Source organism: Myripristis murdjan, chromosome 24 (assembly GCF_902150065.1).
Source record: "Myripristis murdjan chromosome 24, fMyrMur1.1, whole genome shotgun sequence".
NCBI classification, from domain to species: domain Eukaryota; kingdom Metazoa; phylum Chordata; class Actinopteri; order Holocentriformes; family Holocentridae; genus Myripristis; species Myripristis murdjan.
The window spans coordinates 4,149,635-4,166,874 of NC_044003.1; the positions used below are offsets into that span (position 1 = coordinate 4,149,635).

Genomic DNA, 17,240 nt, shown 5'->3' on the forward strand with positions numbered 1-17,240 from the left:
CAAATACTTTTTAACTTTTTAACAAAAAGTCTTAGATATGGTTAAAATTTATCTTGAACAGGCCTTAAAAGTCTTAACTTTTACTCTCTGCTGACATAAGAAATGCCACAAAGCTTAATCCACCCCTCAGCCACGCCTCATTGCACTGTGTGTCTGGTCTGTTTCAGAGCCGCTGGGCGGAGTGAGGAACCTGCAGGTGACCGACCCCACCATCAACAGCCTAAGGGTCCGCTGGGAGCCGGCCGAGGGCGATGTCCGGCAGTACAAGATCCTCTACGTCCCGGCGACCGGAGGAGACGAGAGCATGGTAGGGCTCGACCCATGAGCTGGCCCAGGACTGAGATCTCACAGACATTTAACCATCGGCGATACATCGGCGAAGGACATTCCTCTGCGACTAAAAATCCTCACGTTATTCAGTCTACGCTTGAGTGTTCAAATCTTCTGCCAGTGGGATGAAATAATCCCACTTGTTTCAAGTGCACTTTCATTTGTTTCAAATGATTTTTGTTTTATCTGGGAATGAGAATAAATTAGACCTGCAACGATTAGTCAAATCATTGATTAGTCGCCAACTAGTAAATTAATCGCCAACTGTTTAGATCATTGATTTGGAGTCATATTTAAGAGGCAAAATTTCCAAATTCTGAAATTACAGCTTCTGAAATGTGAATATTTTCTGGTTTCTTTAGTCCTCTGTGACAGGAAACGACATATCTTTGGGTTGTGATCCGGACAAAACAAGACGTGAGGATGTTATCCTCAGATTGATTGACTGAAAAGGCAGAATAAGACAGATAAACCCATTAGAATCGAAAAAATGACACTTGAATCAAGAAAATTCTGGTTGATTCATGCTGGAAGTGGGATTATCTAATCTCGCTGGGAGATTGTTACACTTGTTTGAAGAAAATGATTTCAGACCTGAAATATGAAACTAAAAGGCTTGTGAAGATGGAGATTTCTGCAGTGTTGGGTTATTTGGAGATCATTACTGTACCAGTTCCTCCCGCTGCCAGGTAAAACAGATGTAGGGTCCTAAAGGGGTAGAAAATAACATGTCCTCTTCTGTTTCACAGACTCAGGTTTCAGGAATGTCGACGAACACGGTGCTGAGAGGCCTGAAGCCCGACACGGAGTACAAAGTGACGCTGGTGCCCGTTTACGTCGACGTGGAGGGGAAACGCATGTCGGAGAACGGAAGGACAAGTAAGTGACTGGAACCAAATCCTGTCAAAAAGCACCGAATCGCTGTGCTGTAACCTCCATCAAATCCGTCTTAAGAAGTTTAAAAAAAAAAGTTGAAAATAGACTTTCTTGAAAGAGGTGAAACAAGGTACAAAAATCTCCCACTTGGATGAGATAATCTCACTTGTTTGACCACTGGAAATTGACTGAGTTTAATCAAAATTTTTATCTCAAAACTGACAAATTTCACATTCTGAAGTGTGTCTATAAAACCAAAGAAAATCCACTTTAAGAATCATTTGAAATTGGTTTGAGTCTTCTAAACTGAAGATTGTTCAATAATATCATAAATCTCCCGATTTGATGAGATAATCCCACTTGTTTCCAAAATTTTCTTGAATCGAGTGTCACTTTCTTGATCCTAGTGGCTGATCTGTCTTATTCTGCCTTGTTTCAACACATTTATTCTTCTTCCCAGGAAAAAAATCCTCAAACAAGTGAAACTTCATTGGAAACAAGTGGGATTATCTCATCCCATTAGCTTTGTTTTCCTTTCTTCAGTCTGAATAATTAATGCCTTGATAAAACAGGGATTTTCTGCAGGTATGAGCTGTTCTGATCAGCTGTATGAACAAACCCTATGGATTATTTGCACCAGGACGTTTAAACAACCTCAGGAGAGTATCTGAAAGTTAATTTGTAGTACCTTTCAGTCGCCAACACCTCAGCCACGACTTGCTGAACTGCCCCGAAGCAGCAGACTCCCGTTCCGCCCCACCAGGAGAAAGGATGTGCTGTCTGACCCCTGGTCGGTGCTCATAGAGCAAAGTGGCGACCCTCTAATTGCTCTGTGCTCTGTCTTGTCAGAGGCTCTGGGCGGCGTAAAGAATCTGAAGGTCAGCGATCCCACCACCAGCTCCCTGAAGGTGCGCTGGGAACCGGCGGAGGGCAACGTCCGCCATTACCGCCTCTTCTACGTCCCTGCCTCAGGCGGAGCCGAGGACATGGTGAGCCTCCTATGAACCAGTCAGTCCAAAAGAAAATTAACCAATCACTGATTTTAGTTTGTTAGTGTCTGTCATTTATCAAGACAAATTGCCTAAAATTTGATGAGTCCCGCTTCGTGGAGATCACCAAGATGCTAAGATTTGCTGACTTTTCTCCATTTATATCATCATAAATATAATGTTGCTCCGACTAAGGAAGCAGTATGAAGACATCACTTTGTGCTCTGCTGAATTCCCATAAGCATTTGTTGTTATTTTTGACAATAATGATGCATCGATCAGTTAAAAAAAATGAATCAGTAGATGAATGAAATGAAATGATGAGCACAATAAAAATGTTAATTAGCTGCAGCTTTACATTTGAAGCAGGTCATATGTTTTCCTCACATGCCTATCCCTCACTGCTGCTTGGTGTTATCTAAGAGGGCACACGGAGGAGCGTCAGCAGGAGTTATTATCGCCCTTGTGGTGCGATTTATGCTTTGGAGCTCCCATGCTTGTCTTGGGATCCAAGGAGCATAAATTAAATTCAAGAAAACTCAAAAATGCAACCTCACACAACCTCAACACATTTTTGTGATGATTATATTTTGTTCTGATGACTGATTTGATCTATAAGCCCATCCCCACACTGTCATTTTAATGCAGACCTAATTGGCAGTGTGAAAGTATAAATGTTGTCCTTTGTGATTTTGGATGTCACTCACAGAGGAAAATACTTTGATCGATCCCTGGACTTCTCAGGGCCGTTGTTTGCTGTGGTTCAGTTTGGGATGCAGATCAGAGCGTGCTCGTGCTGTGTGTCCCACAGGAGCAGGTCTCTGGCGGCACCACCAACACCATCCTGAGGAACCTGCTGTCCGACACGCCGTACACAGTGACCGTGGTGCCGGTCTACCCGGAGGGAGAGGGGCTTCGCCAGTCTGACAAAGGAAAAACACGTAAGTCATGAACACATCCTCTTGTAGGCGGCCTCGGTGTGCTGTGTAGACCGGAGCGTTGAGGCTCGTTTATAATCCCTTTACGTATGAAAATAAGCCCTTCAGACGATATAACCGACACTGTCCACATGCTTTCACGCGTGGATGTTAAGCAATAAATCCACTAGAGGGCAGCTCAGAGTCAAAAGTTTCTAACAAACATGGCGACGGTGGAGGAGGTCGTAATAATGGACCTGCTACAAAGAGGTCATTAAACACATCATGACATGTTTTCTTTAATATTAACGTGTTTTCTTTAATAATTTTCTTTAATATTAACAATCATAGAAATTTCTTCTTCATGTCTCGCTCATAGACTGGTCGCTCTTCAACTATCGGCTGCACTGCCCTCACGATTTCCAGTGGTGCTGCTCCTTTCTGTTCGTATCTGTAAGCTTTCTGAAAACGGGCAGAAATACAGATGAAATGAATTCAGAGAACAGAGAGAAAGCTCCGTCCATATACATGTACTTACTTAACTCTGAGCATAAATGAGCCTTTAAGGCCCAGAAACACCAAACCCACTTCAAACAAGAAGCAGGGACAAAGGCAGAGTGTTGTGTCGCTGTGTCGAGGCCAAAAGAAGGTGCACCTGAACGCACCACAAAGACCACAGCCATCCGCCAATTAGCGCGTACGCTCTGTACTCTGTCCTCATCATTCAAAAAGGAAAACTGGAGATATAGAAAGCGTAAACAAAACAGGGTTAGCTCACCATTTTCACACGACTCTCGCTCACAACAGACGGTTGCATAATCCAGCTCCTCCTAATCCAGAATATGTCTGATAAGAAGCTGCAGACGATGCTGGTGTTGGTAGCTCTTGGTCTTTGGGTTGTGGATAGGGCTGGCGATCGCTCAGAAATTTCCAGTACCAATACCCTGACTTTGCTCCTGGGTCCTGAATGACACTTTTATCTATACCAATTTTATAAAATGTGATAATAAAATCAGTTATATAATGTTTCTGGGCCAATCAGCCAATCAGCAGTGGCAAATTGGCTGAGTGATTGGGGTCAGACTAGAGCAAAAAACCCGGGCCACAGACACTCACTGATGGCCAAACATCGGTCGACCCCCGACCATCAGCGTGGTGTGTCACGGCCTTTAACGTCCCCATGAAACGACCTCACATGACCTCTACTTCCTGTCAATCAAAGCATCGGAAACAGTGACATCATCCTGCTCTAGTGGCTGTAAATTAAAATTTCAACCAATAAAACCTCCACAAATCTCTAAACATCCTCTCTCATCCACCTGTCCCTTCAAAATAAAATCAGTTTACTGCGCCATGTCCCATCCAAACTTCCTGTTTCAACATGGAAATACATCAAATCAAGAAAGCAAGAGTCCATTGCCTGAGGTCTTTAAGGACAGAGGTGCACGCATGCCTCCACCAGGATGAATGAAGCCTAATTTCTGCTGTTTTTAGATCTCTGCGTTGGGAAAATATGCACAAATCAGAAGCACACGCGAAAAAATATTTTCAGATTACACAGTGATTTACCATCAGCTGTCATCCAAAATGAGGTCGGCCACAGTCCAGCCAGTTAGACAATTAGAAGGATATTTAGGTCCCGGGATCGAGAGAATAAAGTGAATTCAGGAGGAGGAGGAGGAGGAGGAGGAGGAGATACAAGGTGTCCCAAAATGAACAATAAGGAGCTGCTGATGAAGTGAGAAAGTGAAAAAGTGCGGCATGTGTGTGGCATTATGGGTCCACATGCTCCGTCTGCTGCCACTGAAAAGAAATCAGTTTGACATTGTGACGTGATGAAGCAAATCACATGGAGGGAGTAATTTGTATATTTTTATCACAAAATACATTTGTATGTGGTGCAAACAGTCAGCACTCGTGTTTGTCTTTATTTGAAAAGTGACTTTCAGTGTCAGTGCCAGGACAAGTTTTTTTTTTCTCTTTGTCCTAAACTGAACCTGGTTCTGTTTCCCATGGACATCCGTCACTGACTGATCTGCCTTCCTTGTAAATGTGCTATTTTCATTTCATTCCTCTTTGGGACTTATTAAATCTTTCTTTTTTTTTTTTTTTAAGCCAAAGTCTGACAGCCGTATTTTAGTCAGAGAAATCTTTATAGGTGAACACTATCTCCCAGGTGAGCAACAAATCTCAGTTAAAAAAAAAACAAAAAATCAAAAAACAAAAAATGGTGAGGAGAGAACAGTTTAATCTCACATCTGAAAAGTGTTATCCAAACTGTTTACTACTGTGGCACTGTCTGCTTTTCCACAGTGACTGATGACACACAGTAAATTCAGATAAATTGAATCAACTCAGCACTGTATTATAAAAGGACAGCAGGAAACTTAAGTCTCTGGTTGAATGAACTTAAGGAGTTTTACAGACCAGATCATCTGAATTTAATGACGCTGAAGTCAGATTATTCTTTTCTTACCAAAACAGATGGAGAGCAGCATCATGGAGGATAATGCTTCACATAGTTCTTACAGTGTAAAAAAAAAATCTGCTTCTTACTAAGTCATTCAGTCTCATCTTCAGGGTTGAAAGCTTTTTTTTTTTCTTAAAACAAAACAAAGTTAAAAATCCACCAGTGGGATGAGATAATCCAACTTGCTTCCACTGTAAATCAACTTGTTTCCAGTGTCATTTTCTTGATCCTGGTGGCTGATCTGCCTGATTATATTCTTATTCTGCCTTGTGTTAGTGTATTTATACCTGCCTACCAAAAAAAAACAAACAATAAAAAAAAAAATCCTGAGACAAGTGAAACAGCATTTTTTTTACCTTATGTAAAGAAAAACAAGATTTTAGAGAGATTAAAGGATATGTTAAGATGCTGATTTTTTTTTGCGTCCGTGTGGTTTGATGTCTCGCCGCATGCGCTGATTTCAGTTGCTGCCCGGCTGTAAATGGATTCCAGCTCATCAGAAATCTGCAGAGTTGAAATGGAAAGCAGCACCGAGCTCGATATGATGACTCAGCAGACGCCTTCACAACAAAACTCCACTGGACAGATGTAACACTGTGCTTTTAATTTGAAATACTATAGTCTTCTCTTTTCCATAACTGACTTAAAGTCACTCGCAGTTGCACTTAAAAATAGATTTAACTTAATTTCCAAGCCCAACATGCGAGTAAAGCTCATAATCTACAGTAATCTGTTGTTAGAAACGTTAAACAGTCTGTCGAATACAAAACAATTTATTAAATGATTATTAAACGACAGCAGAGTGTGAAGTTTACAGCACTGACCACGGCTCTGCTAACAGAAAAAAACTTTAAATACTGTGTCCAGTTGTTTAAAACCATGAGCTTTTACTTTCACGCAAACATGAAGGATGCTGCTTCACAATAAAAGCCTCTCACTTGTTCACCAATGGAAAGCTTTTACTATGAAACAGGAGCCTTAGCATGTGTGCAATATAAATATAAATATGTATGGAAGACATTGTTCACAAATAAACTCTTGTTTGCATTTTTCACTGTGCTGCTAAATTTGTTTTTGCAGCAAAATGGACACTAATTTCTATGAAAATGATTCGGATTGTGCCTTTAATGATTTACATTTTATGCATTCACCTGAAGCTTCTGAATGATTTTAAATGGGTGAACAGGTGCATTATCACCGCCTCGCACAAATCTGCATTAGAAACACTTATCGGTGTTCAGCTCTGACTTGTTTTAAAGAAATGTGACATAAAATCCACCTTTCATCAGAAAGAAATGAGGAAAAGAAAAAGCAGCACTCACTCTTCTCAAAACCATTAATGACACAAGCCGGTGCAAAATGAAGTGCTTTTTCGAAGGATTAGCAGCTGGTTTTATCCGTAAATGATGAAAGAACAAAAACTCTGATTAGGATCGGCTTGTTTTTCCAAGAGGAACGATACAGCATTTTGGAAATAGACTCTTTTTTTTTTTTTGGTTTCCTTATCAAGGCGGAGGCTCAGTTAACCTCCACCTACTGCATCGAGCTTTTATTGGGCTTAAGCAGCAAATACCAGGGGAGTATGCACATCTGGTTTGGTTTAAAAGGGACGTTAAAGGCTTTTGCATAAACCCCCAAACTGTGCTACTTCTCTCTACACGTTCTCCACATAGACACCATAAAAACGACTTTTCCTCCAGGAGGCTTTTCCTCCCGTCTCAGCACTCGCAGCCGCCACCTCCCCTCAAAACCCGGTTTGACTCGACTCAGCGCTGCAAAGAATGTCTGTGTCAGCACTTTATTTCATCTTGTACCCATAGTTTTTTTTTTTTTTTTTTTTTTTGGTTTTAAGGAAGCCAAAGAATCTGTCAGTGTTGGTGAAATACGCATTTCACTTGTTTCTAATGCAGATCAGCCCTTCCAGCGAGGCAGATCAGGATCAGATTATCTCGTGTGATAATCTGACATGAAATTGCGCTGGAAACAAGTGAAGTTATCTCAGACCTGAGACATTTTTGTTTCCACTGTTTGAGGAAATACGTTAATGCTGTGTTGTAGATTAAAGGTCTTGTTCAGATTCACTAAACCCTCCGCCAGCATTGCCTGTCGTTCCCCAAAGTGTCAATCCTCATGTATTTGTTTTTAAATATTAAATGCAGCAGCGCCAGATTAATCACTTTATTATTGTTTTGTTTATCTGAAATCAGAATGCACCCTGGCCTTCTTTAGCTGTGTAATCTGCTTGAAGTTTGATTCCAGCTGTTTGAAAAACGGTGAAACCAGCCGACTCTGACAAACAAATTCTTGGCACGACGTTGGCCGCTGCACTTTATCCTTTTCCCTAATAACAGCGACACGTCACAGAACACAATCACCTGCGTTTGTTTCAGATGTTGAGCAATCAGCGTCGTGTTTTTGTGGACTTGACCTCGTCGGTCCGCAGCGTGTTCGTGTGCTCGCGTGTTCGCGGCGTCGCTTAGTGAGGGAAGTCAACATGGCCTTTGGACTTGATTTCCCCTCCTGACGCTCTCTTGACCTCTCTGACCTTGCAGTTCCTCGCACGCCACCCAAGAACATCCAGGTGTACAACCCCACCCCCAACAGCCTGAACGTGCGCTGGGACCCCGCCTCGGGCCAGGTGCAGCAGTACCGCGTGACCTTCGCCCCCCTGAGCGGAGTCAGACCCGCCGAGTCGGTAAGTGGCTCTCACAGCGGCAGAATTTCCCCCCGAGGGAAAGAAGAAACGACCAGGAGGGACAAAGACAGACGACTAAAAACCAACCCCAGCCCTGCTAAACATGACATGCAGTCTGGTGTGTTTATTTGTCTGAGAGGAAGTGAGGAAATCCACCATTTAGTTGAGATCATTTCATTTTTTTTCATTTGTTTTGACTCAATACTACAATGTTTTGAAGCCATTGTTCCCCAGACTGAGACCAGATGCTGGACACCATTTCCACCTCCATACGTCCAGTGGTTCAGCTCCTATGGCTACCATTTCCTGTTAGCTTAGCATAAAGACTTGAAGTCTATGGGAGTCGTTAGCCTGGCTCCATTGAGGTGAAAAAATAAACCTCACAGCAACTCAGAAAATGTCCTATTTACACAGTGGATCATGTGGATTTGAAATACAAAAATGAGTTGTTTTAGGATAAGTTACACATTTACTCTTTTGTCCGTTGCAGTGATGAAGGTTTAGGTAAATCTTCGTTTTTTGTTTGTTAGTTTGTTTCATAAATTTCAAGTTGTGTATGTCAAATCCACATGATCCACTGTGTAAATAAGACGTTTTCTGAGTTTCTGTAAGGCTTATTTTTTCAATTTGACAGAGCCAGGCTAACGACTCCCATAGACTTCAAGTCTTTATGCTAAGCTAACAGGAAATGCTACCCATAGGAACTGAACCACTGGATGTACAGAGGTGGAAATGGTGTCCAACATCTGGTCTCAGTCTGGGGAAGTCGGGAAAAGGGGATTTTTGGCCAAAATGTTGTAGTGCTCCTTTAAGACTCTATCGTGGGCTAAATGAACAAGTTAAAAATGCCAAAGTGTGAGGTGAGATGATTTTTTTATTCATTTCTAGTGAAAAACAGCTCAGTTCAGAGATGGAAGGTCAAACTGGAAACAAGGGAATGTCGTTGTCTTGATTTTCCTGCTTGTTTTAAAGAAGATGTTCATGTGATTATTTTTGCTGTGTGTGTGTGTGTGTGTGTGTGTGTACATTCTGAGCTGACAACTCGAACGACTCTGCTCCAAAGTGTCTTGGTGGAATCGATGAGGGGGTCAGGGCTTTCAGCGGGTCAGTCTAGTTCATGGAAACAGCAGGTGGTCCCTCTCGGTTGGTCCTAATATCTGGTTCACTGTGTGTGTGTGTGTGGCTAGATGCTGCACAGATGTGTGTGTGTAGTGGTAATTATGGCAGTGTGCTTAAACATGGAAATCATGACTTGTCAGCTTTCTGTATCTCTCCATCAGCATTGATTTCATGCACCAGTGCAAATCTCTGGATCGCAGCGCGAGAGAAGGCTTTTATTTCCACACACACACACACACACACACACACACACCAAAAAAAAAAAAAAAAAAAAAAAAAAGTGAACTCCATGACTGAAGTTTGGAAAATGTGCACACTGCGCACATCTGTGACTGACATCAGTGAAAGTTGCTGTGTTTGAAGTTTGGAGGCCATGCGGCTGTAATCTAATGAGCCTGTTTTAATGATTAGGAGCCGCTTTGATGCGGCTGCGAATCCTAAAAAACAATGTACAGTTTATTACGCACTGCAGTCACCGTTTCCTAGATCTGTTTTCACTGTTGCTGCAAGTGTCTCATCTTCATTAGCTCTGTTTTGTTTCTGAGAGGAAGCTGGCTGTGGCCGAGTCAGAGACGCAGCGCAGACGCTCCAGCGAGACCAGTTCACAGAATCACTGGTGTTTCTCTCCCAGTCCAGTGACCAGACACTGAATCTTCACACTGCCATGGTTTGGCCCATTACTGAAGCTAAAATTATATTAATATTCATCAGGTTGGAGTTTTACAAACACTTTTTACAGGCAGAGCTGCTGTGAATGCAGAAATAATCTCAATCTTAAAGGAATATTCCAACGTTTTGGACAAAGTACCCTTTTCCAACCAACCCAGGGTGCCATTTTCAATTTTGTGCGCCCTCCTCTGGGTAGAATTATGTGTTAGCTTAGCATAAAGACTTGAATTCTATGGGAGTTGTTAGCCTGGCTCTGTCAAAGTGAAAAAATAAACCTTACAGCTGCTCTGAAGCTGTCTGATTTACACAGTGGATCATAGAAAAACAGAGTATTCCTTTAATCTAAATTGCTGATGACGTCTCATTCAATAATGATTCTTGGAGGATCATTAGCTAACTAACCTCGTCAGCTATAGGCCGACGTGCCTTGAACAAGTCTGAACTTGGACTTGTCGTCTCTGCCTCTCAGGAATGTCTGTGCTTGCTGCAGAAACCCTCAGCACACTCAAACACTTCAAATCTGGGTTCTCTTCAAACAAGGGAAAAAATCTCCTGAGATAATCCCTCTTTCAGCTGTTCCTCTCACAGATTTGCCTTATTCTAACAGATTTATACTTGTTCCCTGAAAGAAAAAGTCCTGAAACAAGTGAAACTGCAGGAAAAAACATGATTTTAACTCTGAAAATGAGACAAAATTACTTGTAAAGACATTTTTGCAGTGCCACTAAATGTCCAATGTGAAGTAAATGAGGAATTCATAGAAACACACACCCAAAACAGTGCAGTTCATGGGTGTAGAGACAGAAAAAAACCATAATGAAGACCGCACACATTAAAAAAGTAATTTATTGGACACTGTGGGAATCACCAACACGTCTTGGCCTCTGCCTTCAGCGGGGTGTGGGATTCCCACAGTGTCCAATAAATTCAACTGCAAGAGAAAAGTGTGTTTTTTCTGTAATTCCTGAATTAAGCAGGACGGTGGCCAATCTGCGCTCCATATTATCAAGTGGACCGCTGCGATCAGCTCTTCCAAACATGAGAGTGTTGCCTGAAGCTGCAGCCCCAGTGGCCTCCAGTTCAACCAGCACATACATCTGTCATGACGTAACGGCCCGCGGGCCAGCTGAGAGCGCTGAGGAGATGCCGTGATAATCCTGCCGATAAGAGAAGGCCTTGCAGTAATCTTTTGTTGTTGGAAAGCTTGGCGGGCCTGCGTGCCGAAACCCGCTCCCTGGAAGAGCCGTGGCAATGCGGCGCTGACGTCCCCTCGCTCGGCAGCCGCTTCCCGCCACCGACTGTTTATCGATCAGTCCACTCGCCGGACGGATGGCCCGCTCGGCGTCTGACCTCCTGGGCCTTTGTTAGTGTTTCAGGCGCGTTTTGGCAGCAGAGCCGCTGGGAGATAACCGGCTGGAGGATGAGCGCTGAGGTCATTATGTACATTATCGCTGCCAGATTCCTGTGTAATGCATGAAGAGGCTCATTTGAATCGGCGAGGCAGCCCAGCTCTCTGGTTAAAGCTCAATAAACTGTCCTCTCCTGCGTGCAGCTTGAGAAAACTTTAACACTGAAAGATACTGAATTACTGAATGACTGAATGACTGTTTCTGATGCATTCTCTCTTGATTCTGTTTTATGTTTTTCTCTCGTGTGGTGGAAAATGTGCAGCAAAGTACAAGTAATTAGTATTAAGCATCTTAACATGTCATTTAGTTTTTACTTTTATATATCCAGTCTTAAAATCTTGTCCTTCATCCCTTGCTTATTTATTTGTTTGTTTGCAGAATGTTATTGAATGAGGTGTCATTTTCTTGACACCTGAATGAGGCTGATCTGCTTTAATCTCTGTTGCTTTAACTGAACTTTATACTTTTTCCCCCAAAAAATCCTGAAACAAGTCAAATTATCTCATCAATTATCTCAGATTAGTATTTTGCTTTTCTTATTGAAGAAAAACAGGATTTTAACTCAGAATATGAGACAAAAATACTTTTTTTTGCAGTGCAACTAAAAATCCAATCTGAAGTATGGGTGTGTGAAGAGCACACACACCCAAACGGTGCAGTTCATCAGTTTGCAGAAACAAACAAACAAAAAAACAGTGAAGACCACACAGATTCCTCTTGCAGTTAAAAAAGTCATTTATTGCACAGTGTATTGGACAGTTTCCTGAACCAAGTGAAACTGCATTGGAAAAAAGTGGGATTATCTCGTCCCACTGACAGATTTTTTTCCCCCTTGTTTTAAGAGAAAGGAGATTTTTAAGACTGAAAATGAGACTAAATGACGTGTTCAGGTGGGTGTTTTCTGCGGCACTGCGGTCAGGTTGCTGTGGCTAAATTGTACCTGGGTGATGAAAAAAGGCTCGTCTGAAATGTGCTCGTCGTCTTGATGATCACTTTTCCCTGACAGGTCCTGGTTCCGGGGAGCATCAACAACGCCTTCCTGGACAACCTGGTGCCCGACACGCCATACTCCGTCAGCGTCACGGCGCTGTACGCTGACGGCGAGGGGCCGCTGGTGAAGGGCAACGGCAAGACACGTAAGGCCGCGAGCGAGCGACACGCCGCCGCCGTACACCAACATGTGACCGAGTCAGATTAACACCCACAGGCACACCGAACACAACTTTATAACAGCCAGATACTGTTTATAGATGGTTTACAAAGTATTTATTAACCATTCAACATATTATCATCGTTATATGCAACATTAGCAATCAAAATAATGTTTATAGGCACTTTACAAATCAGTTATTACTCATTAACAAAGTGTTATAAAACATCTGCTCCATCTGTCCATGTCATGTTTGGAGATTTTTAACCAAGGATTTACAAATCATTAGGTAATCATTGATAAATACATGATATAATATATAAAATGTTATAATGTGTGCAACAATAAACTGTTATGAATAGTTTGTGTAATAAGCGCACATTATGAAGTATAATTTCATTGTTTAACTGTAAAATAACTATTAAGCAAATATCAGGGTCCATTTCTGAATGATGGTTATTATAAGTGGATTGGATGAGTTTTTTAGCGTTGCTGTGTTTTGGTGTGTTTTTGTGCGGCAGTGCCCCGGGCTGGCCCCAGGAACATGCGCGTGTTCGACGCCACCACCAGCACGCTGACCATCGGCTGGGATCACGCCGAGGGCCCCGTCAGGCAGTACAGGATCGGCTACGCTCCCATGACCGGCGACCCCATCACCGAGTTTGTGAGTGCAGTGTACACCAGAGGAACGGAAAAACATTAAAGCGTTACATCTTTATTTGATTGATAAATACAGTCAAGGCCTTTGCACACCAAGTCTGTATCTTTTGTTCAAAGTTGTCGCACGTTTACGACCAAAAATACGACCTCACGTTGTGTCAATCATGTTTACACACCGACTCCGACACTTCAGTGCATCATCAAAGTTTTTGGAACAGGTTTTGTCACCATAAGCTTAATAAACTGATGGAAAAACTTAATGGACTGTCAACAAGGTGTAAACACTGTGTGCACAGACTGGGCACCAAGTATGCTCCTGAATCCCAATCCATATTCAGCAAGTAACAACCAATGTCTTTCTGCCGCATATATCACCCTTCCGAACATTTTTCTTTAAGTTCGGCTTTTAATAATACATGCACTCTCTTACTTGTTAAGGATAACACTTAGGCTGTCTTTGACATCCAGCCTTTTAATTTGAAGTAGCGTTACCATGGAAACCGCAGCTGATCCCATGTAGCGGATGGAGATAAACCAAAAGAATAAACAAAGAGTCACAGTGCACAAAAATGTGAATGATATTATATTTCTTTTGATTTGCAGAATACATAGTCATGAGAGTGGGTTTCCTAAACAGGTTTAAGCCACACCCGCTATTTCCTGAATCCAAATCTGAATTATTTTGCCCCAAAACAAATGCAAATACAGATACAGATACATATAGTGGTGCCTCCACACAGCCCTGCTGGGCGTTCGGCATCAGACCCGACTGGAGCTGCTGGGAAACTCTGAGACTGTGGGCTCTGCAGCAGAGACAGAGATCTGCTCTGTGGGTTGCAGGGCTGTGAGGATCTGCACGTCCAGCTGAGAGAAACTGAAATGAACCCGTTCACTTTCAGTGGTGATCAGCTGGTGTGCACTTTGCTCTCGGCACAGTTTGGATCTGGCCTGTTGACCTCCTCGCTGCTCGACGCCTTCTCAGGATCGGCTGCAACCGATGTTTTCTTTCTGTCTCGAATTGCGAATTTTTTGCGACAAATCAAAAAATAAAAAGCATCGGACTCAGTGTGAAAGGTTTTTATCAGATGATGGATTTTAAAAATGCATACGAAAAATAGAGACTTGGTGCACGAAGGCTTTAACTATTAAAACGAAGGTGAGCTTGTGTCTGCGTGTAAAAAAAGAGAACATGTTGTTGCTGAATATCTCATCCCATTGGCAGTTTTTTGTTTTTTTGTACCTGTGTCTCAAACATTAATGTCAGTGAGTTTATGCAGAATTGAGACAATCATCATTTGGGAAAAATGTTAGAAATATTTACTCATGAAATAATTGAAAGCACATGATCAAAAGCAGCTGTGCTACTTTTCGAGGCTTGTCTAAGTCATTTTACAGACTGAGTCTTTTGTATTTCAGTGATATTGAATGATGACCTCAAGGTAGTGAAATTTCCCCCAGCAGAATATATAATAACACTTAGGAAATAAAAATTTGCCCCGTTCGGTGATGTTGCAGGCAAAGCATGCGGTGAAGTCACATTTCAGAATTTCCTTGGCTTCCTCAGATTATAAATCACCGATTAATGAGACTAATTACAGGCTCGGTTAGGGAAACACTATCATTGGAGGCATAATAACATTATTAATAGTCCAAAATAATGAGTTGGACCCACTGTGGAGGGCGGTGAGCGTCCAGCTGTGCTCCCTCTCTGCTTGTTAGCGAGACACCTGCTCTGTATGACTCAGCTAACGGCACCGCGGGGACGGCCATGAAAGGATTCTCAGCGCTGGGATTGACTGGGAAACCTGTGGCAATTTATAAATACATGCAATTATGACAATTTAGCATAAACTGTTTTGGAGGAATGAAGAAGGTCATGTAGTGCACATTTTCCAAAGCAGCGCCTGTGTTTTTGTGTCCCTCACCCCCAGGAGGGTCAGATCCATATCTGGTAGTGGGCCGCCTTCGTTCAAATGAGACCTCACTGGGGACGGATTATTTTGTGATTCAGAAATATGTTTGTTTGGGGTTTTTTTCCCCCCGTTTCCCTCCAAAACATCTTGAAGGCCAGACGAGACGGCCATCTACAACTTCTCTGCTTTACCCTTTCTTAAAGCAAGCGAAATTTTCTGCTTAAGGTCGCGACCAAAATGACTCTGATGGAGGATTTACATTGATCAGCATGGAGAATTAAAAACAAAATCACAAAAATGACCAAATGAGAAAGCTGTGCTGTTCTGTAAGAGTGCACAGTGAGTGGAAAATATAGACGATAGCGCTGGTCGAAATAAAGTCTCCTCACCCGTCATGGTGCTTTTATTTATATCAAGTTTTTTAACATTTGACTTGACCGGCTCAGCAGCATTTCTGTAAGACCCTTTGAAAGACACCACAACTTGCTTTGCAAACATTTCTCTGTGAATAATTACAATAATAATAATAATTACAATCTACCAACCAAGTGTTTTTACATGCACTTTCAAATTCTGATGGGATGTGGGTCCCTTAAAAAGGTCCCTCAAAAAGACTTAAATTCAGTTTTACAAACATTAGACCTTAAAAGTCATTTGATAGTCTTAAATTTGAATTTATGACATCCAACTCAACATTTTCCGTGATTTCATTTATCCGTCTGTTTCTTTAACTCAAATGTAGTCATCTTCCTCTGCAGCTGAGTCAGCATTTCCGCTTTTACAAAAGTCTTAATATACTCAACCTAATATTGCATTTATAATTATCTGTCATATTTACCAGGAGAGAGAACTCTTAGAAAAACATTTAACTTAAATCTCCCAAGTTCTTTGAAACAAAAGTAATGGGTTGATTCATTATAATACCACCTAATTGAGACTTACAGTAATTCCTAGCTAAAACTTCTCTCTTTGCTAAACCAAATATGTTGTATTTATGTCTACTTGCCTGAAATGCTTATTTTAATAAGAAAAAAGACAATTTGTCCAAAAATCCGTCTTAAAAAGCTCTTAAACGGCAGTAGATTTGACTCTCTGATGCTTGCAGACACCCTGACACCAGCATGTTGTCTCAGAGCTGATGCCTATAAACACACAGTCTCCCTGACGACAGCTGAGATTATGTTGCATCCAGATTATTAGGACCCTGAACATGATGCTGTAGCTGAGCCAGGCCAACATCAGACCAAATATTTGGAAATTTAATCTCATTTACTGATCTCATTTTCTTTTGCAATCTGTGTTAGTTTTCCTGCTGTTTTCATGGTAATATTCAGAATTTTCTGTTTATTTAAATAAACAGTGGTACTTACGACGCATGAACCACCTATCCTAAATATGAAATTAACTGAGACATGTTGAAGGCACGCTTCCCTGCTACTCTGCATATGAAAACATTTGTTATTTCATGCAAGTTATCCACCTGATTTCCTGCACCCCACATTTTATTGGAGAAGATATTGAAGACATTAGCACCAGCACGTTTCATCACAGTCCTTTGTGTATTCTGATTTGTGTCCCCGGTGTTTTGACTGTTCTAGACTGTTGTCCCTGGAAACAGAAACAATGCCATGCTGCAGAATCTGCTGCCAGACACGCCGTACAACATCACAATCGACGCCATCTATGCCGAGGGACCTGGCGGCTCCCTGAACGGAGTTGGGCGCACAGGTAATGCAGCAGACGTCTCCCACAGGTCTCTGTAGGGGGCCAGTTTCCAGCTGCTGAGGGCCCAGAGAAACCCGTAGGAGCCAGACAGGGCTAACCCAGCTCTGAGGCAGAGCTAAGGCTGGTGGGCGGGGCTTACCTGGCTGTGGGCGGGGCGACAGTGCAGCTGATAGGTGCAGATGTCAGCGCAGCAGCTAGAAAAAGCAGCAGTCCTGGTCAAACGAGGACATCAGGGCTCTGCTCAATATCTGGACAGAGGACAATGTCCAGCGTCAAATTGCTGCTGTTCGCTGAAATTAGGATGTTATACGATATGTA

General features: G+C 42.2%; 1 protein-coding gene across 1 annotated transcript in view; it reads left to right on the top strand.

The window, feature by feature from the left end:
• col12a1b (collagen, type XII, alpha 1b) overlaps positions 1-17,240 on the top strand; it is a 156,374-nt gene that overhangs the window by 97,137 nt on the left and 41,997 nt on the right. Inside the window, exons 43-50 of the mRNA XM_030047083.1 lie at positions 168-307; positions 1,080-1,209; positions 2,056-2,195; positions 3,007-3,136; positions 8,135-8,277; positions 12,481-12,610; positions 13,146-13,288; positions 16,796-16,925. Of these exons, the coding sequence (XP_029902943.1) occupies positions 168-307; positions 1,080-1,209; positions 2,056-2,195; positions 3,007-3,136; positions 8,135-8,277; positions 12,481-12,610; positions 13,146-13,288; positions 16,796-16,925 (1,086 nt within the window). The remainder of the gene's footprint in view (positions 1-167; positions 308-1,079; positions 1,210-2,055; positions 2,196-3,006; positions 3,137-8,134; positions 8,278-12,480; positions 12,611-13,145; positions 13,289-16,795; positions 16,926-17,240) is intronic.